The 22,002-nt window shown below is 37.1% G+C and overlaps 1 protein-coding gene across 8 annotated transcripts in view; it reads left to right on the top strand.

Annotated features, from left to right (window-relative positions):
- The window catches only part of PTPRM (protein tyrosine phosphatase receptor type M), a 437,865-nt gene that overhangs the window by 344,867 nt on the left and 70,996 nt on the right, over nucleotides 1-22,002 (top strand). For 2 of the 8 annotated variants that reach the window (XM_041477608.1, XM_041477610.1), the window contains 5 exons: nucleotides 1,211-1,362; nucleotides 3,957-4,031; nucleotides 4,259-4,285; nucleotides 8,025-8,036; nucleotides 8,797-8,984. In XM_041477608.1, coding sequence (XP_041333542.1) covers nucleotides 1,211-1,362; nucleotides 3,957-4,031; nucleotides 4,259-4,285; nucleotides 8,025-8,036; nucleotides 8,797-8,984 — 454 coding nt within the window. The remainder of the gene's footprint in view (nucleotides 1-1,210; nucleotides 1,363-3,956; nucleotides 4,032-4,258; nucleotides 4,286-8,024; nucleotides 8,037-8,796; nucleotides 8,985-22,002) is intronic. The other 6 variants (XM_041477609.1, XM_041477612.1, XM_041477613.1 and 3 more) reach the window with 3 other exon arrangements.

Below are 22,002 nucleotides of genomic sequence, written 5' to 3'. Positions count from 1 at the left end.
TGGTGGGAACCATCTTTTCATACTGAATATGAGTTAACAGAAAGGCTTTGAAAGTTAGTACAAGTTGGTTGTGCTTGATACATTCGACCTCTAGCAGTAGAAGGAACCTAGGTGAGATAATAAGCTCCTGTAACTTCTAGTTGAAGATATGTAAAAGATTGTTCCGTCAGATGAATATGACCTGGCTCATTTCCACAGAGGAAAAGTCATTAAATTAACAGACAATACAATTAAAGTCTGTGGAGCATTTGTTTTTTTAAACCCATACCTTGAAGATACTCTACAGAAGGAATCTGGAAAATTTAAATTAAGGCTCAAGGCAAGAACTTGGAGAAAAGCTTGGTCTCAGACAGAGTCATGGGCTAGGGAAACAGCCCAAATATTCATGGGATCTGCTGTCATCAGGATCACAGATGCCTCAGAGGTTGAAGGAAAAATCAAGAGTTTTGGACATGTTGTTTTGTGATATAGCTAAGCATAACTCAGGGAGAGACAGTGAGACTTTAGACTGAAGCAGACAGATCTGGAAAAAAAACTGATATATGCATCCAAGGCAATTCTATAGTTTAATGAATCACTATTGTAGTATCAGATTTAAGATCTTGTCTCTGACAGACCACTCCTGCTGAGAAGCAACTAACTCATGTGACTAATTCTCCTGAAATCAGGAGTGACAGAAAATAGTCTTTAGGAATACGAGTCAATTTGAAATGTCTCTTGAGTGTGCAGTGTGTATTCAGAGCTCCAACATAGACTATACAGTATTATATAAACTAGATTGTTGTGTTACACAGTCTCAATAAAACTTCTCCAGACTCTTCTATGTGCCTGAACATTGTTGCTGATTTGTCAGTTCCAGTGAAATGTCTTTTCTTTTTTATTTATATGTTTAATCAGATAGCATCTGATACTGTAGTTCACAACACCTTCATATCCAAGTAGTCCCCTTTAATTCAGTGGTGGTCCCCGAGGACTGAGGTGCTGTTGACCACGTGTGTCAGTGCACTGGCAACTATCCCTTGATTATCAGATGGAAAGAGATGAGAGTAAAATAAATTTCAGGTTCCAGAAATGCAGAAACAAATGTAAATGTTACTTAATAATATAGTCCCAGCATTAGCACAAGCAGCAATACTGATGTAAACAACATGAAAACTATGTCTGCTTACTGAGAGTTGTTTTTCTCCTTTTTTTTCGTTCATTTCTTAAGAAAATTGGCTAAAAAGCGGAAAGAGACATTGAGTAGTACTCGGCAGGAAATGACAGTGATGGTGAATTCAATGGATAAAAGCTACACTGAGCAAGGCACCAACTGTGATGAAGCTTTCTCTTTCATGGACACGCACAATCTAAATGGGAGATGTAAGTTTTTTTCTTTTCTTTTCTTTCCTTTTTCTTTTTTTCTTTTTTTTTTTTTTTTTAAGGTGAAAGAAAGGTGCAAATGGTTTTTAAAATATTCCTCATTACTCAGTCATGGAAAATCCATGGGACTGAGAGTTTCCCACTGTGCAGCACATTACAGTGTCTATTCAAATGAGCAAGACAGTCAGACATCAAGTATAGACTTCTTTAAAAATAATAAGGATAATTGAGCTTTTTTCTGTCCATCCTTTTCTTCTGCAGAAGAGCAGTGACATTACTGAAACAGTAGTTTTACCTTTCTCCACTCTCCATTATGTTGAAAATTTTATATCTCTCATGCTGTCCCAAGTCCTTCAAATGCTTCCCTTGTTCAATTTTTTTGACAGTACAATTTTATTTTTGAATGTAATAACTTAATAATGATAATCTGATTGTCTTATTATTTGAAATTCTAGATTATGCTTTTTCTGTTGCTTATGCAAAGGAAGAACTCCATGGATTATATGTTCTGCAATTTCATAAGAGATTCTCTAATATCCTGGGTCTTCTTGTATCTACCCTGAAAAAAAATAAGATTTGGGTTATAAAATTTCCTGTATTAGAATTTTAGTCAAGGTCTCACGCCTGTCAGAGAGTTGGCACTAAGCAGAGACTATGAAAAAACAATACTTTTTTTTATAATTGTTTTAAAGAATGACTAGGGTCAAAAAGTTATTGGTGTTCTTTTCATTTTGGTTCTTAAGGAACCTCAGGGTTTTTTGTATGCCAGTGGTTTTTTTAACGTCTTCAGAATTTGTCAAAGATTAAATTTTTTTCAAGTACTAACAGTATGCAAGGCCCAGCTCCCACTCTTTAATAATATGCTTAAGAATTTATCTTTGATGAGCTCAATTGTACAAACACTCTGTGAGGTTTATACAGTGAGACTTTTCTCAGCAGCATTAGGCTCAGAATTTGCAATGTTAATTTGCATTTGAGTTACTTTTGAAATTGGTTTGAAATAGATCTTTCAAATCAGACCTGCCTTTCTTGTGAGAATATACCCTTGCAGTTAATGAGATTGCTTATTTCTGTGAGGAGATCAAGAGGTTTTACTTCATCTTCCATCATCATGGTACAGTTTTCCAGTGGTGCTACTGAATGGTCATAACTATAAATGAAGCTGCAATGAGTTCCTGGGACTAAATCCTCCTTTATGTAAACCACCTCAAACCTCTTTGAAATTATTGCCATAACAAGGATTTTTGTACTGCTCGAGGGCTAGAACCTCTAATTAGTCTTTCCATAAGATACGTGGTCACCAGAAGGTGCACCCTGACAGTCTTCAGGAATAATCTTTTTGTAAGACCTTGTACACAAGAGATTTAGAACATTCCTACTTCCTATGAAAGTTCATTACCCTGCCTGCATTCTCTACCTAGCAAGTTTTATTACCTGCAGCAGCCCTGACTTCAACTTATCTCTGTATCCATACCCAAAAGAAGAATCACTTTGTTCTGGCTGTCAGGGAAATGTAATCTCCTCATTCTGGAGACATAATCAAAGGAACATGGTCTCATGTCTCAATAATTTATATGATAAAGGATAACTATCAGCATTATTTAAACCAGTTTTGGGATATCCCCATATTAACAACTGCAGTTGTTAACTGTTTGTTAACTGGGCTAGTAACTTGTTTGCCCTGGAGGATCAACTGGAAAAAAGATGGATGAAAGCCAGCCAGTGAGTAATCTCACTCCTCATCCAGCAGATCCTGTCTTCCTCAGCTCTGCTTTGTTTGACACATTCTTGTTAGTTTGTTTGCAGGTATCCAGAATATGCTTATGTTCGCTGGTCAGACTGAATTTGAGATGTGTACACAAGCAACTAAGGCAGAATTTGCAAGGAGCTTTGCTTAAAAGCCCGTAATGACTCCTTAGCTGAACATCCTGTAAAGTGTTACTATTAACTTCTACCTGTTAAATGCATCTGTGTTTACAATGGTAATTTGTGTGATATTTCTATACTAGGGGCAAACTGAACTTAATTTGTTCCCATTGGTCTTTCCCATTGGTTTTACAAATAGTTCAATGATTAAATACCTATGTGAGCATTGGTCTGTATATCACTCCCTGAAAACCACCTTTAAACAAAGAGGTCTTTTCAGGGTCTATTAGAATCTCTATGCGTACTATCCACACATAGAGTTTGTCTAAACAAATAAAATCAAAAAAGGAGAGGAAAAAAATAAACTACAGTAGAATATTTGCATAAGGTATTTACAGTGTTATAAGGAAAACTTATTAATGATCAAAGCTTCTGTCAAAAACACCTCTTGTCATGGTGATGTGTTGTTTCAAGCATCAGTATTCAGTCTAATTTAGTGATTTAAGAAGTGTATTTCCCATCAGCAATCAAAATGTTTTCTCCAATGACACTTCTTTTTAGAGAATTTATCAAATTCAGTGAGCTGTTTCATTCACTAGACTTGCCTGGTTTTCCTCAGGTCCTGATTCCAGAGCAAGAAACACAGCAGGATGAACTCTTAAGTCAGGTCAATACCATCTGCTGCATATCATATCTCTGTTTCTAACCAGCTTTGTTTCTCTTTGCAGCTGTATCTTCACCATCTTCATTTACAATGAAAACTAACACACTGAGCACAACAGTGCCTAATTCTTATTACCCAGGTAACCAGTTTTTTTCTTGGTTTCCACCCTCTATAGACCTTTCCATAATAAAAGCATACATATTTATGTAATTATACTTCTTGCCATCAACATTTAATGTATATATAAGAAACATACCGTTTGCTAACAGCAGCTTTCTGAAAGAAAACTCGGGAACATGTATCAATCATTTACTGTTCTCTCTCTTTTTACCTTTCCTGCATTGACCTGCTTATGATGTATGACAGATCCATTTGTGCCAACTGCAATTTTAGGTGAGAACATTTCCCTTTATCAAAGTTTATTGCTGAAGTAATTTCAGAAGTTGCAGTTCTTGGGGAGCAGACAACAGTATGCAAAATGCTGGAGCTTTCTGCTAAAGGGAGGGGTGGTAAACTTGGCTGCACTGAGGTGCTAAGGGCAGTTATCAGGTTTGATTACTACTGTCATCGTGTAAGTCAGTTGAGAAAAGACAGAAATAATTTTAACAAGTGGATTTGCAAGGAAATGTTTATGCATGTATTTGGAGTGACACAAAAGAATTTGATTATCACAGCAATTGAAATAGTTTTCCTCATTTTTTTCTGTTTTATCTCAGAGCTGAAGATGTCACTTCTTAAAAATAGCTTTTTTTCCTAGTTAAACTGATCAGAATACAGACAATCAGACAAAATACAGTTCTGGCCATCTACCAGCTATCGTGTCTTCTGACAGTTCTGGAGAGTTTCTGATGTGCTTGTCAAAAAATGAAGTTTCAGAGAGGACATGGTATTTTGAACAGCAAAATCATAACATGACAGAGTATATAGTGTATTATGCATCAGGTGTCACAGGGATGAAATAAAACAGTAAAACTGTAGGTTACAAACATACAGGTAAAATGTAAAGCATTTCCACTTGGAATTTAGGAAAATCTGTTATTGTCCAATGTCAAAAAGAGAGAGATTTCTGTGCAGTGATAAGTAGTAAGCATGAGGTGCTATTGCATTTTCAATGCTTAACTAACCCCTTTGTGGCTTGTATTCATTTACACCTCCTTCCCTTGCTAACTTTAAACTAAACAGGGGCTGTTTTTTAATAGTAATTCAAAATATAACAGTGCACTGTAGCAGAAGTCAAACTCCTTAAGTGTTAAGCCTAATAATTTACTTGGTTTTCAATCTATATTTTCACAACAAATACTTTCCTTTCTCCTCTTTTTTCTTCCAATCACTGTAAAAAATTTAAGCTCCCTTATCTGATTCCTGCCCTTGAACTGTAAATTAAACAGGCTTACACAGACACAGAGTGAAGCATATAAGAAATAAAAGTTTAGGAAGTGATCTTGAAAATTTGTTATTGTGAAAGAATATTTAGTGCAGTGCACTTCAATGTGATAACTTTGAGAAGGAACGTTGCTGGTTTTATGCATTATGTAAATCTGGAAAAAGGTAATGGTAGTGACTGTAACAATGTAATAATCTGCATGCAAATGAAATTTGCAGTGCCTTTTAACTGCCTGAGATGTTAGATTTTTTGGTGTGCTTTAGCATTCATTCAGCGCTTCGTGCAGTAGATGTTCTTTCTGACCTTGTGGGTGGGCAAGGAGAAAAGTACTATTATCAGGAGAAAAACTTTGAGATTTTCTATCTGTATTATTTAGTTAATGCTTTCTTCAGTTATTTTTGTAATCTTTTTATATATAATAACAATGGTAAAATCATTTGTTAGCTTTTTTTCCCCCAAGAAATAATCTCTAAACAAGTAGTTCAGCTATCAGGCAAACACACACTGGGAAAAATAAGTTCTCTGTTTTTACTAAGTCTGTAAAATCTTTTAATTAGTTAGGTAGGTATTTTATGGCCTACTACAGCAAACCTGTGCTTACTCATCTCAGAAAATATTTCAGTTATTTCGCTGCATTAAATAAATATTTTTTTAACTTTACATGTTAAAAATTTATTACCATTTTATGAATGGTGTTCCATTCAGGTTGGATCTCTCTCCCAATATGTGTTTATGACTCTCTGTACATAAATAGTGTTGTATCTGAGGTAAATCAAATTAACTGTGCTTGAGCTGGTAGAGGAATACGGCTGTTAACAAAGCATGCAGGTTTTTAATTACAAGTAATACCTGCTATTGCTGTCTTCCACTGTCCAAAGAAGTCGTGTTAAACTGCAGGATCAAGCCTGTAGTAAGAACTAAATGATCTTCTCAGTGTGACCTCCTGGGAAAGGTACAAGTCTGGCAAATGGTTGAGTTCAGCTTTCAAAATCTTGATAGAAAAGCCACAGCACACTTACTATTTCCAAATATATTATTTAATAAATTTTGTATAGCTCTGCAGGAACGGGTAAGTGTACAGTAGGACAACTGCAGCTGTAGGAGTATTTAAGCCAGGCAAACTTCCCATTGCCCATGGACGCTGCATCTGGAGGAGCTCACCCTTTGAAAAACTCACAGCCTGAAAAGCTCATGCTGCAGTGCTCAGAGGCAAAATAAAAAACTGTAGTATGTGACTCCTAATGTACTGTATAAACCAAGGATTAAAACCACTTTACTTTAAAAAGCTTAAATGATAACTCCTTCTGTATTAAGGCAGCTATAAGAGATAAAGAAATGGAGAGAGAAAAAATAGTCTAAAACTAGGGAGCTTGTAGGAAAGAGATTCATAATTATTAAACTGATGCTTGCATAGTGAAAGACTTTGATAGCTTTGCCTTCATCTTAGTTACTAACAGTCTGTGATGCAAAGAATTTTACAGTTTGCAAAAAAAAAAAAAAAAAATCCTCACATTTTCTAACCTATTTCTAAAATTGTAATAAGCAACCCAAAAAATCATTATCAACTTTCTACACTTTTTTTTGTCTTTTGTGTCTTAGCCACCTTGTAGTTTTCAGGTGCCATTTCAGCAGCAACATACTGTACCTACACTTGTATACCACGCTTCATGCCATGCATCCCGAGGTGCTTTGCAGTACAATTCTATACCACATCAAACAAAAGTTGTAAAATTTTATGACTAAAAGTTGAATCCCTTTTCTCTGCATTAGATCAGATTAGCAGACTGACAGGAAAAGGAGTGAAATAGCCATACTCATAACCATACATTTTTCTCTGCTGTTTTTGGTTTAGGTGTCAATGCACAGCTCATGTTGACTGTATGCTTAGTGAGGACCAGATTTCATTTGTCTTAGTGGGAATTGAGAGGGTCTCAAATCATCTTTGAAATACGACTCATTGAGCTTTCTGGCTTTAATGTCAATTTTCAGTAGTTCAACTAAGACCAGAATCTCTCACCTTTAACAAGGTGTGTTAATATTTTTGGTGTGTACATGAGAATCTGGGACCTTTTCATACAGAGTATTTGTGGAACTTTCTGCTATACTATATCTAACTTATGAATGTGGAAATATTATTTTAAGGCTTCCCTTTCCATATGGCTTATTTTAAAAAGTAATATTTTTTTTAATAAATACCTTATTTTATAAATATGATACAGATTTAGGGGTTTGGGGTTTTTTCCCAATATTCACTCAGGGAGGAATAGCTTGAATAAATCAAGGCACCTTATTAACAATTTTGGTTAAAATTAAAAAACTCTAAGATACATAAATTTTTTATTTGAGCAAACAGATAAAATATTTGTGATGATTCTTGGACCTTAGAATTTGGGGTGGGTTTTTTCTCTTGCCAAGTCTGAATAAATTTTTAGAATTCTGTCTATACAGGAAGCAAGTCATATTGCTTCCTTAGGTAGAGTGCACTTTCACATCTATCTACTTCTAAGTATAGGTTTTGATCTCAGTTCCATCTGTGTGAATTGACTCACAATGTGATATCTTGGTTTTAGTAAATCTAATTTCTACTGTGAAACTGAGATCAGAATCTGGCTCATTTAGGGAATCATTCTATAAAGACTAAATTAGAAACATAAAATTACCTGTAATTATTAATGTAGTACTGTTGCTTATGCCCTGTTTCCTTTTTCTCCTCCTCTTTTTTTCTCCTGATATGTATCTTCTTAAAAGTGCCAATCAATGGTAAGTTGCCCATTTGCCCCATGGAAGAGATGTGGAGGGTTGGGAGAAGTTTGTGTCTCATAAAAATTTTAACCAGCCCACGGGGGTCTCCTGTTTGTTGGCTTGCATGTCAGTTGACATATAACATTCCATGCCTAATGTGGTGGCTCATGATACACCGTGGTCCTAAAGCATGTTCAGCAGTCAGTCAAGACCTTTTTCCTTACCAGATGATCCTTTGCATTTGTCCTCTTGTAGTTTGTCTCCAAGTGTCATTTTCAGATCTACATTTCCATTGCAGTCCTAGCTTGATGAAACCATAAGCCATTTTGTGCATCTTTTTATTTTGCTCACTCCAAACATTTGCTCTAAATTTGCAGTGTAAAATACAGCACTTTAGTAGTCTATGAAAAATACAAGTCCAGTTTCATTCCATGGGACTTGTTGAAGTTTCAGAATGAAACTTCCACGCAGTTTAAAATGAAATGCCTGTTTTAAAATTTGTTTGCAATCAGCTAGCAACATTTAAAACAATATTAGAGTTTGGACTGCTCTGCAATGCTTCCATTGTAGAACTATGGACTTTGCCTCATTCCAATCAGTCTTGCGATTTCCGTGTGTAAACTGCTCATGGTTTTACTGTTCTTCTGGTGTAGCCCTCACAGACAGAGCCAATGCTGATGGTGTCAGATTTCTGCCATTGCTCTAGAAATCTTTGTAGTTTCTATTTCTTCTAATAAGTGAAAATGAGCCAATAGGTGATGAGATACTCTTTTTCTAGATGAAACCCACACGATGGTCAGTGACACAAGCAGCCTGGTCCAATCCCATACCTATAAGAAGCGAGACCCAGTGGATGTGCCCTACCAGACCGGACAGCTCCATCCAGCCATCCGTGTAGCTGACTTGCTGCAGCACATCACCCAGATGAAATGTGCAGAAGGCTATGGATTCAAAGAGGAGTATGAAGTAAGTGTCAGGTCTGAGGATCTGATCATGTCTTCTGCACTGTTGGCTGTATGTGTCTGATGCCGAGATTTTACCAGTGTGCGTACTGCTTGCATTTTACGAGAGATGGGGTTTTTTTAATTTCACGCGTTGTCATGCCAACTTTGCGTTATAAAAATTGCTTAAATATATAATTGTTTAAACTGGTATTTGTAGAATTAGATTTCCAAAACCCATGCTTCAGGCCACTTCCAAAATCACTGATGACATTTTTTCCCCTGGAACATAGAAAACAATTCATTCCCAGGAGGACCTAATCACTTGTCAAATTTCATTTGTGTGGCTGACTTAAACAAGTTTGTTCCTGTGAGGTTTTTTATGCCACTGTTATTTAAAAGTGATGGAATTGAAAATTCTTGTGTTTGGAAAAGATTTGCTCATCAGCCAAAACCTTTTATACCAGAATTAAGCCTAGAGGAAAACTACAATTAATTTATTTTAAAAAAAATAAAATCAAGACTGTAAAATGGAATTTATAGTGCAACCAGTGACATGGCTTTTTAACTGCAGTGGATCAAATGATGCTGCTGAGAAACAATTTCCAGGAAAATCACTTAATTTTCAGCCTACCAAGCTGATAAATGGCATCCCATTACAGACAGTAGGTATAGTCATGACTAATGCCAGTAGATGCAATACGTCAGGGTGCAGTTTGTTAATAGTGGCAGGGAAGGAGGACTTAAAATAGTGAAGCTGGAACTGAAAAACTCCTCTATATATGGAAATTGTTATAATCACAATGAACTGTAGCTAGCTATATATTTGAGGGTTATTTCCACTGAGCTACTGCAGTAATGCTGTTTTTCCTCCATATGCAGTGAATGACTGTCCAATATATGCTAGCACTGCAAAGGTTGCAAATCTCTTTGTTTACATTTCTGTCAGACTGATACTGTCCTCTTTACAAATTTGAACTAGACAACAAAAGAATTTCTTCTTCATGTATTACCAGAACGATAAATGTCCAAAGAAAAGGAAGGAATAGTTTGACAGGGGATTTGTTTTGAATGAAGTCTCATAGATGGTTTTTGTTCTAACAAGACAGCAGGATTTTATAGTCTCACCAGGGAGTTTGATTCAGGAGAAATTCACACAGGATTCACTATGAAAATAAATCTGTGGAACAGAACAGAAAGTAAAGTAGCACATTGCCCATTAGGAGCACTTCAGAGAAGTGCAAGGATACAGAGCATTTGCTGTCATGCATAGTTTTAAGTGCTTTAAAATAAAACTTAATAATTAGGGCCACTATTCTCAATAGTTTGGGCTATAGCTCACCATCTAAGCACATATATGTAGTTTTGAGTCCTGCTAGTGTCATGCAGAAGTTTTTGGTGTAGCATAACTGATGAAAAGGATGAATGTTGAAAAATCATCTTTGAGCAATGGCAGGCTAGTACTTCCTTGCTCACTGCTCAGCTCTGCATTAGGATTTACCCTCTTGGGATACTGAATATCTATAGCTCCCAATACTCAGGAGCTCGGAGGAACACCCTGTTTTGCAGGATTTTACCCATTTGTTCTCCTGGAAGAAGGCTCCTGTTCCCACAAGAAGGATCAGGCCCTTGCTTTTGGCTGGAGAGATTGATACCGTGCCTGTCTGTAGAACCAGAGGACATGCAGACATGTCCTTAGGGCCACACCAGTGGCAACTTCACTGCTGCTTTCCCATCTGTTTCTCAGGTGTGGAAAGAACACAAATGCAGTTCTATAAGCTGTGGAATTTAAATTCAAACCTTCATTTGCAGCCTAGTGGAGTGCAAATGATCAAGATTGCGCAGAAATCTTGAAACCTCAGGGAAATTTCCACATACCTAGTCTGCAGTGGATCTTTAAAATCCTTTCTATCCCCTGCCAGACCCTTAAGAAAGGAGAGATTTTCGCTTGGTTCCAGTGGTGTTAGATGTTAGACTGACAGGATATCATTGGCCTGATTTCCCAAGTACCCCTACGCTGATTGTGCATTATTTAATCTGTTCCCAAGTACTATAGCATGGGAGAGCTTTTCCTGGTCATGAAGGAGCCTCCTTGCTCATCTTCTTTCTGCATTAAAGAAACAAAGTAACTACAAAAAGGAAAAGTGGTTTCCTCAGTTCATCACATCTTCCTCCTTCCCTGTGTCACCTTTTGGTTTTAGACTCAGTACCTTCACAGGGATTTCACTATATCCTTTCTCAAAAACATCCATTGTCAAAGGGCCATAAATCCAAGTAATGAGTTCATCTGCTTCCTAAACAGATCAATTAGGCTTCTGGAGGTTAGCATGGTTTGGCGTAGCTAGGGCAGAAACAGATAAATCATTAAAGTCTTACGATTTCAGATAAGTTTTATTTTTAACCCTGTTTTTGGATCAACTTAAATTGGTGACTACTCAGTGTAAAGTGGTTCTTTGCCAAATTAAGGTTAGTTGACATAAGACAGTTCCAAATCAATTTCAGAGTGTCCACGCAGGAGCTTGGACTGGTTTAACAAAATTGATTTGAAAACACACCTTTAATTAAACCAGTGCAACTTAGTGTGGATAAAGCCTTGAAAAATCAATTTCACATTATGTTCCATGACAAGGAGTTCTGAGCTTCCATTATCTCAAAAGCAGAGGTTCCTTTGAAAAGCCAAGATTTGCAAAGGGTGTCCTGCTCAGATCAGCCTCACTTACTGTCACTAACAGGACTGTGTCAATAACAGAATTTAAAAAAAGGTTCCTCCATGTAGCTGTATCTTTTAGGCTTTCCTTCTTATCATCTGTCTCATCTTTCCTCTCCTCCCCTTCTGTAGAACAGATCCTTTCTCTAGGTTTTCTGGCAGTTAACTGTTTCAGTCCGGGCATTATTTTATATCATTAAACCAGTACTATTTAAAATAGAATAATGTCATACACTGTCAAGATAAACTGCACTGAATGTGTTCCTTCTGTGCTGCGTGGCCTTCGTTTTGACGTGTTGCACCAATGTAACTGTACTAATGTCTAAATTATCATAGTTAAATAGATGAATACAGGCTCAGGGTGCCTGTCAAGGTCAGGAACATGAAATATATTATCTAATGTGTGTTAAACAATTCATTTCAGTTTAGCACTTCAGTTTAGCACCTGTTAGAGATTGGTAAAAGTGTTTAAAAATAGCATTTAAAAATATCATAAAAATAAGGATAATTTAAAGAGAAGTTGAAGATGAGTGTTGAAAATAATTGGGGATATGAAAGAAATTCTGTCTTAATAGCAGTCTAGTCATTTAAATGAATTTCAGAAGATTTGCTAATGCAGATATGCTAAGGCAGATATGACAATCATCAGTAAAACCCAACTCACTGAAAAAAATTCATTGGCCAGTGGAATATCTGGGATAAATACAAAATTATTTCAAGAAACAAAACAGCAGGGAAAACCAGTAGACATACAGATCCTTGTCTGGGGAGGCAGAAAGTATTACAGACAAGCAGGAAATTTTTCATGGAGGATGTTTGCGCCATAGGTGCCTACTTTGAGATTTTTTTTTTCTCTAGACCACTCTTAGAATAGTGTCTGACTTTGAAAGAAGTCTGGTATAATTTCCATTTTCTGCTGTCATGCAAAGCCATAACAGACTAGAATCCTGTCACTCAAACCCAGTCTCCAGTTGCATCTTTTATTTCTCTTTGGTTCCAGCTGGAAGACAAATTTGCTGCCACATGACACTTTTAAGACTTGTGCTTCTGGGGCCCTGTTCTGAAATCTTGAAAATTGTAGGAAAATTGAGTATTTTTTAATGTTATTATAGCTACTGGTAGGACCCAGCTGGTCCTATTTTTTCCGGCATGTTCCTTGTGACTCCAGCTAATCTTTCTCACCTCCAACCTGTACATTTTTATCACACCTTTTTCTCTGATTTTATTTGATATTCTAAAATACCAGCTGAGACAGTCAGTACCGTAATCAGTGCAGGTTTCTTTTTATCCCACAAGACACAAGTTACACAGAAAACAGGAAAACTCTGGAACACTGTGTGAGCATAGGGGCATTAATCCACAGTGTAAGTACAGGTAGGACAGCATCTGTGTCTTCAAGAACCAGGTGCAGGTAACTGTTTCTCTCTTTCTGTTTTTGTAATACAAGGGAAAACTCATTAGGCACTATAAATGTAAAAGAGATAGAAGTGAAATAGTGGGAACTTGTCCTTGAAAATGGCAGGGAATACTGTTAGAAATATTCATCCAGAGAGACCACTACTATAATTTTTTTTCAAGTTTCATCTGTTCAGGTGGAGCTCAGAACAGTTGCAGAATACCCAGTTTAAGTGTTAATCTTTAATATTAGGAAGTTGCAGTGGCTTTGTTAAGCTATATATTACTGTGTAAGTGTTCTCTCTTACACAACAAGAGATAACCCCAACAAGTGGGGATACAGAGATCCTTTACACGAGGCAGGTACTCCTCCTTTATCAAAGAACTTTGTTCGGGCATAACCACTTTCTTCACACTGCTGTGGGTTTTGCAAAAGCCTTCCAACAATACCAAGTAACTTGTTCTTGGTTGGGATTATCCCCGACACTTGAGCACTGGAAAACCTGGCACTGTGGAGATCATATGTAGGGAGGCTGAAGGAAGTAGTAAAAACAAGCAACTGCCTTATCCACAAAGCATGTTTTGGTTTGTAAATCCTAAGGTACTCCACATCAATACCAAATTGTTGAAATAAAGTAATCCCAAACTTGAAACAACATTCACTGGTGGATAGCCTATGTTAGTAGTGACAGCTTCCCAGTGCATGCAATATCTATTTAAATCTTGTAGAAGACTTAAATGGCCTTCCAGATGTTGATCAGCCAGAATCAGTTTTCAGCAATTTTAACTGTATGGCAGTTTGGGATTTTTTCCATTCAGAGGAAGGACACTTAGTTTGCCGACTGTCTGTTGTTGTCAGCGAGTTTTTTTGCAATTCTAAACCTATCCTTTATCACCCTGTATTTCTCTTCTTAACAGATTTCACACGGATGAGAAGTGCTGTCGTAGTGCTTAATATCATTCATGTGACACTGCTTTATGTCACAGTGTGGTTAACTGCCCAGTGGTCAAGATGTTGCACAACTTTCTAAATCACACTGTTCCCCTCTCCCACTCTTCCTAAATGCATTCTCCTCCAATTTAAATAAAAGTGCATGTATATGCAGAAACAGCTCTCTAATTTGTTTTGTTTAAGCAGGTTTAATTAGAATTTATTCTTATCACAGAAATTAGATTTAGGCAGGTCATGGCTTCATTAGAAAGGCTTTGTGCTTTTATCTGTTTGAATAATAAAATCACAGAGGTGTATAGAGTAGAACACTTCCAGTATCCTTAGGATTACTCTCAGTGAGGTTTAGGCAGCTGTTTGCTCATGCTGTGATTCAGCTATTTTTGGTACTGATCAGTCTGTGATTTACTTGGGTATGGACCTCTCGTTTTCTTCTTCTCAGCTGCCTAAACAGTCTGAACTGTGTGTGATCTCAGGCAGCAAGGACACCTAACAAGAGCAAGGATACCTAATTCAGCCAAATTTTTTTCTTCATGAAAGTCTGCCAGACTTAGTATGTAAAGTTTAGACCATGTTTTAAGGAAAGCCTGGTAGCTTTAAAGTGCATCTTTGACTCTCTGAGCAGTTAAAACAGAGACTGGTGGTATTGATCCATTCAGAAAAATGTTGGTCCACTCAAAAGTCGTGAGACATAGATTCTTAAGCTGATCAATTAGATGGATAAGCAAGTGCAGGTTGTTCTTATGTAGAAACTCTGGCAGCTATTTCAATCATTCACTGCTTCTCCTGAGTCTGGTTCATGCTGAGGCAAACATATGAATGAGTACAAAATATGTCAGCAAGAAAAAATGTGCTGTAACATGTCACTTTTCTTGGTACTGAAGATGCCCTGGGAGACTTTTCCATGATCAGATATTTAGCAGACATTTGTTTTGTATCTTAGCATAGCTGGACTGAAAATCTAAAGCAAATTTAAAGCATGATAAGCATCTCTGATCAGCACCTCTGATCTTATTCCTAATCCTTAATGAGTGAGTCTGCATAAGCATTTAAAATGGATGATTTTAACTGTTGCATGCAGTTTTGTGGATGTGCCTCTGGCACTTCATTATCCCATTGTAATAAAGTTTCAATTTGCTTAAGATGGTTGTGAATTTTTTTCCTATCTTGAGTCCAGCCATCACAGCAGTCTTTCACAAGTGGTTTTAATCTTCCTCCCCTTTTTACTGACCTATGACTCCATCATTAGGATCTTTTATTCTCTGAAGACATTGCAAAATCTTTCTCAGTTTATTCTGGAAAGATCTGTGGGTGTGTGCAGTATAAAATTGGAGCAATAAAAGAAATAGTTTCAAAGTTTCAGTGATTATTGCCAATTTAGTTGACTGAGCAGATCTTTGAAAATCCTGTATCCACATGTGATAAGTCCAAGTAATTAACACAGGGTTTATATCATACTAATGGAAAGAATTAACCTTTTCCATTGTACTGCTTTCTTCCTACATGTTTGGATGTACACAGAGGTATATTCTTATTAATAACAAACACTCACACACCATTCCACTGTTTTAGCATGTGGAATCTGTTGAACATTATTCTCCTGCCTGTCTTGTCTTCATCCCCTTTGGCAGCCACAGGTTGAGAAACAGTCAAAATGCACTAAGCAGACTTCTCAGTATATTTTACTCTGGTTGTCCATTAGTGAAGTCATTTTTGCTGACTGATCTTGCTACTGTGCTTTTGCTAGTATCAAGTTTATGCTCTCTCTGTACCTATTCAAATCAGGGTTTAATTTCAGATTTAGCCAATCTGTGTATTGTTACGGGCTATTGAACACGACAGTAGGAAACTAAATGAGGCCACTGAACGTCATTTCAGTCATAGTGTGAATTTCCAGAGGGAAATCTGCAAGAATGGCTTTAATGCTCACAGCAGTAAGGTGATAGGTTAAACATTCTAAATGCTAGTGACAAGTATGATTTGAAACAAAGAAAAGTTTTTGAAACATTGCAGGCCATTTGCTGCATATTTGCACCAGCCTGAGTTATTAATTATTCAAATAAGACATTGAATATTTGATCAGAATCTGTAATCTCTTCTTCAGTTAACCTATTATTTACTTTGGAAAAGTGCTGATGTACCATACTTTTCCCATTGCACCTGCAAAAATGAATTGGTCCTATTTACGTGCACAGAATAATATATTGTGCTTTAATGTTCAAGATATTATTCATCACTTCCTACCCATATAAGCCTTCTTACCTTCTTCATATTTTATTAGTGCCCTTTAAAAAGACATAAAAAATCAATCATGTAGTTATTCCATTTTAAATTATGCAGATGATGTTAAATGCAATTATAATCTATTAATTATATATACACTATGTGTTTTCTACAGATTGCATTTATTCACTACAAATAATTAGGCATTTTAGTCCATTGGCTGTCTCATGACCAGAGCATTTTTACTGGTTGTTTGTAAAGGGAGAGGAACACTTTTCAAATCAAATTAGCATAATTTAGCAATTGGGGTTTTCATTTAGCATCAGTTTATCCACAGCATATGTAAAATATATAATATTTTCTATAATGCATTGGTTTTAAATAAGTTAAAGTAGCCCTTGCAAATTCTTCAGGAAATGAAAATTTGTATTTTTATGTAGCCTGTGGCTCAGAATATCTTTTAAGACATTTTCTGACTGGAATACATGACTTCTTCTTGCATGTTTCCTGTAGTGCTTTAGTGATTGTCCTGTCAGTGGAACAGATGCTCATCATTTTCTAGCAGGAATTTTTTTGTTTGTTTGTTTGGTTACAAATACTGATTTGATGGGCCCAAAAGAGTCTGCGAGAAGTGTTAAGTCCACTGAAAATCTGCCAGGTCATAATTGGACAGACAAGGGGGCTGGCAAGCTTCTATTCTCTCTTGCTGGTTTCCTGCCATTGCCTCTGTCTGTGTGTGATAGCTGCTCCCCTGGTTTACCCTTCACGCCGGGTCTCTGTGGTGCCCCTGCCTGCCCTGTTGTGGGGCTGTGCTCTTTTCTGAGCTGCTTGGCTCTGCGTCTCTCCTGTTAATTGATAGTGAGGTCACCTGGGTGCACAGCAAGTCATTTCAGAGGTGTAGGGGACATGGCCTGCTAAACAGCTGTAAGAAAATGCAGGTACCTTCGCCAGGCAAAGATGAGCAGGTAATGATGGGCAGAAAATCCTGGGCAAACCTGATGGGAAGTCCAGAGTACCCATGGAAACAAAGCAGCCCAGGAGGTGAGCAGAAGGAAAAGCTGGCTGGCTTTGGAGACATGTGAAATACTGTCAGTGAGAGTCACTGTTTCAGAAATGACATTATGGCAGCGTCAACCATGTAAAATTATTGGAGTTACTGGGTTTGCAGCTTAGTTCAAGACTGATGAAAATTCATAATATTGACACTTCTTCACAAGACAGAAACAGCAGGTCAGAGTCACTTAACATAAATCCACACACAAAAGCTGAAAGGTTTAGGTCTACAACATGATTTGGAATCCAAGATAGGGAAGACCTTAAGCACATGTTTAAGTTCAGTTGGTTTTAAAGGGATTTAAGGGACTGTTTTGAAGTTGCTTTGAATATACCTTCTTTCCTGTTTTACATTTTATGTAAAACATAAATGAAAGCCACACAAGGGACATCATAGACATGCTCATATGAAGAAGCTTGAATATCTATCCACAGAACTTGTGCAGTTTCTTCCCCTTAAGGTCTTAAAAAGATTAATGAGTGACAGTGCTCTGCCTTGGTCTGTGTTAAAAATAAATGGATCGTGTTTCTGTTAAAATCAGCTGAGCTCAGTTATTACTCATCTAGCTTTAAGGTGTTTGCCTATGCTATAATAACTGTTCTTAATATATTACAGAAAAGAAGTTGTTGTATCTGCTAGAGAGGGTTCTGGGTCTCCAAGAGATAGGCAATCTCTGCTCTTACACCACATACCAAAGGGGATAAAAAGCAGTGAGGACCTTCCTTGATTAATGGGCTGGGCTGTTCCGAGGCAGACATAGCTATGGCTGCCTTTGGCTAGCAAAGGGAGCCTGCAGGAAAGGGGGCATAAGCTCTTTTTGTGAAATTGTAGATTTTTGTCTCTGTCCTATGAGCAAAAGGTTCCTTTCTGTATAGAATGCCTTCTGCTGCTTGCTTTGGGACAGTGGAAGCTTCCACACAGTGCAGTATTGGTTCCTGAAGTAAGCATAGTTTCTGATTAGTCTGGGAGATGACAACAGGAACACTTTGCCTTTGATGCTTAAATACCTGGTTGTATCACAGAGCTTAGAGTTTTGAAATGAGGTAATATTACCATTCTGATTGTTTACACTAAATATTTACATGAGCCATCTCTGTGCTTTTCCTTGCCAAAAATGATGGCCAAGCAACAGACTTCCAGTGGGACATAAAAAATGTTAGAAAGGTAGGTTAGATCCTGCTGCCTCTACTCAGTAAAAGCAGCCACCTCCAACCCCACATAAATAGTTAGAAAATATCAGAGGGGACCTAACTAGATGGGGAAAAGATGTAGTGCAAAGCTCTTTTTAGATTTTTCGTGTCCTTCCAAAGTCCTCTGAATCTAAGCACGACTGTCAAGTTGAGACGCCTGCTTTTTAATCTTGGGAAAGTCTGCATGCAGCAGTTTGTCAGTCTTTTGTGATCCCAGTATTGCTCTTCCATGTGCTGTCAACCATTAGTCATTGCCAGAACACTTGAGTGTATTTTTTGCTTCAAAAGTATCTCAGAACAGTGTCCACTGCATTAGGCTGTGATATCTGCTGAGCTTTTGTTCACTTAGCCTTGATTTTTTTATCTGCAGCCGTTTCTGTTTTTCATTGGTGTCTCTTGTCAAGCTGGACAAAGAAAACTAAAGTAAAACTCTGCATTTTGGGTTTGTAGTTTTGCTCATTCACCCAGTCATACTGCAACTCTGGCTTTTATGCTCTGTGTAACACTGTTGTACACAGCTTCCCTAAGGCTGGCATAATAAACTATGAAAAGATTATATGAGTAAGGAAATCCTTAAAAGTGACACAGAGCCACTTTATCAGGTCCAGTACCAAGTCTCTACTTTCTTTCTAGGACAGTGAAATATCACTCATTCCTGGCTGCTCTAATACCCCCTTAGGATATTCTGAGCTGTGCCAGAGATCAGTGTTACTTCTGCAATGGTAATAGCAATTATTCATTATTTCCTATAATACAGGGAATCAGGAGCACCCAACAAAGCTATTAAGCAGCAGGTTTAAAATGAACAAAAGGAAATATTTTTCACACAGCACATAATTACATTGTGGAGCTCATTGCCTCAAGATGCTGTGAAGCCAAAATTATAAATGGGTTAAAAAATGGGCTGGAAAAATTCATTATTAAACACAATGGCTGTGTGCAGTCTCTGGCTGAGGAAGAGATTGCTCAGGAAAGCCATTGATTGCTAGAAGCTAAAAGGGTATGCTGGGGAAAGATTCACTCTCTGTTTACTCTATTCTTCATACTTTTTTGTAAACATCTGCTACTAGTTCTGTTGTAGAAAAACTAATCGGTTGTATGGACCTCTGGTTTGACCCAGTATGGCTGTTAACTCACATCAAAAGGAAAAAAAATAAATCAATGTTCTTGTATATACACAGTAAACAGTTTGATGTGAAATAGTAATTCTTTTTTTTTTCCCATACTAGTAGTCAATTTTATAGAACTAACATCACTTCAGTTTATAAAGAACACAGACTGCTTCTTAAATCAGATAGCATCCTTAGTGTTTTCTAGTTCTTTTACTAGCAGTTCTCCTGGTCCACTGCCTTACTGGTGGACTGTAGGACTGCTGTGGACTGCGGCTGCAGCTTGATGATGCTGTAAAGGGAAAGAGATAAAAAAAAAGAAATTCCGTTTTAAAATACTTTTATATAAAATGCATGTAAGTTGCTGTGCTAAAGCCTGGTCCTTGAACCTTTTTTCTGGAGTATTCTTTATTCTGCAGTCTCATTTCCATTAATTAGACCCTTTCAAGAGAGTTGTATTGATTAGAGTACATTGAGGTAGTGAAACTCCTCGTGTGGGCAGTAAACCACTTCTTCTCATGTTTTGGAGAGCTAAAGGGGCACCATTATCTGAATTTTGAAGTTAAACAGGTTGAGCTTCCAAACCACACCAAAGCATTTGCTTTGGTTTTGCACTGGGAAACACATTTAAAATCTAAGAAAATTTGGTGTCTTGCTGTTTTCCTAGTAGTTTTCTACACATTTCAGTTTTGCCACTGACTTTTTAATTGTCTCTTCTTTTACAACATCAGCAGCTTGAATTTTGCGTTTTGATGGTTACATTGTGAATCAAGTCTATAGAAGCGACAGTAGCTAGAACATACAAAACTGTTTGAATACAAGGAAAATCACATAAATTGCTCATGCTTTTTATATGTTTAATTGTAGATCTTGTTTGAGATTGACATATTTTCCCTCCATTTGTCAGTTTTTTGCACAGCATTTGTGTTTATTTTACTGGTATTTACTAAGCACATGTATCTCTGGCACACAAAGAAAGCTAGAAAAGCTGTGCTATGTGCAGGATTTATGGCTTCTTTGAAGTTTAACTGTTTTGTGGATTGCTTTTTATTTCTTGCTATTAAGACTGTGTGTTTCTTATTTTTGGTGACATTTTTTATAAATACTTTATTCCTGCCACTAATTGATATTTGAACCTTGCTGACATAGGAGGACAGTCTAGTTGGGAAGCATGTCTTTCATTTTGACATAACTAGGAGTATGTTTTCTTTTAGCTGAAGTGTGCTGCAGTGGAATTGCCTTAAATATCTTGTAGGGGATCAGGTTGAATCTTTTTTAAAATAGTCCTTTTCCAAGGGCCAAGAAATTAAAGAAGTTACTAAGTTTTTGTCTAACTGCACACTGACACAGAGGTCTGCTTGTGCTTCATCAGTATTTACACTCATTTCCTGCCAGAGTCCCTGGAAACCTGACTGACAAATCTGGAAGTGTAATAGTAAGATGATTTTTTTTGGTGTCATGAAATATTTGGATAGTGCTACCCATATGACTGTTTTAGTGTGGAGCCAGCAGTGTTTTGGAGTGCTCAAGCTTAATGGTGCAATAATACGGGAAAAAAAAGTCCTAAAAAGATTGGTTTCCTCTCTGTTTTCATGAAGAAAAAGTAAAAAAAAAGTACTCTATAGAAAGTACTATATTGATTGTCACTAATACACACCAGATTTAAGCTGAAATTCATGTGCACAAAGCAGTGAAGTTTTCCATTCACCATACAGTTTCTGCCCACACCTGGGAAAGCTGAAGCACCTTCTAATGAAAAACAGAAAAACTGTCTTGATTTACACCAGAATTCAAGTTTGATCTGCTATCATATTAAGTGTTTGTATTTTAAGTGATATGACAAGTCTAGTTGCCAGCTATTATGACTACAGTGAAGTTATAGAGAGTGATAGCTTCCAAATTCAAGTACCTAATAGGGAGAAAAACAAACCATACTCTTCAGAGGTGTTGTCTCAGATATACTTTTAAATATATTCTTATGGAACTAAGATTCAGGTTGACATAGAGCAAGGTAGGGAGCCAGAGTGGGACATGTGAGACCTTGCCTCTCTCTTCAGCTACCTGAAATGAGGCTGTAACCAGCTAAGGGTGGGTCTCTTCTCCCAGGTAGCAACAGGACAAAAGTAAACAGCATCAAGTTCCTGCCAGGGGAGGTTTAGATATTGATTATTCCACCTAATGTCAGGATTGGAACATTTCAGTGACAGGTCGCTCTTGTCCATCTAGCTCACTCTTCATTATTTTATCTTGTTCCATTTGCAGAATTTGGCTCATAATAGTTTATTAATAAATCTAATAAATATGGACTTTACTGGGTTGCTATTTTAAACAACTAGTAATTGGCTTAATGAGGAACAGATGCCTGGAATCTTTGTATTGTCTTCTAAGGGAAATATTTATATAGAGACTCAAATTT

This window comes from Pyrgilauda ruficollis, unplaced genomic scaffold (assembly GCF_017590135.1).
Source record: "Pyrgilauda ruficollis isolate IOZ18807 unplaced genomic scaffold, ASM1759013v1 scaffold41, whole genome shotgun sequence".
In the NCBI taxonomy this organism is placed as follows: Eukaryota; Metazoa; Chordata; class Aves; order Passeriformes; family Passeridae; genus Pyrgilauda; species Pyrgilauda ruficollis.
This window is presented reverse-complemented; position numbering and strand designations above follow the sequence as displayed.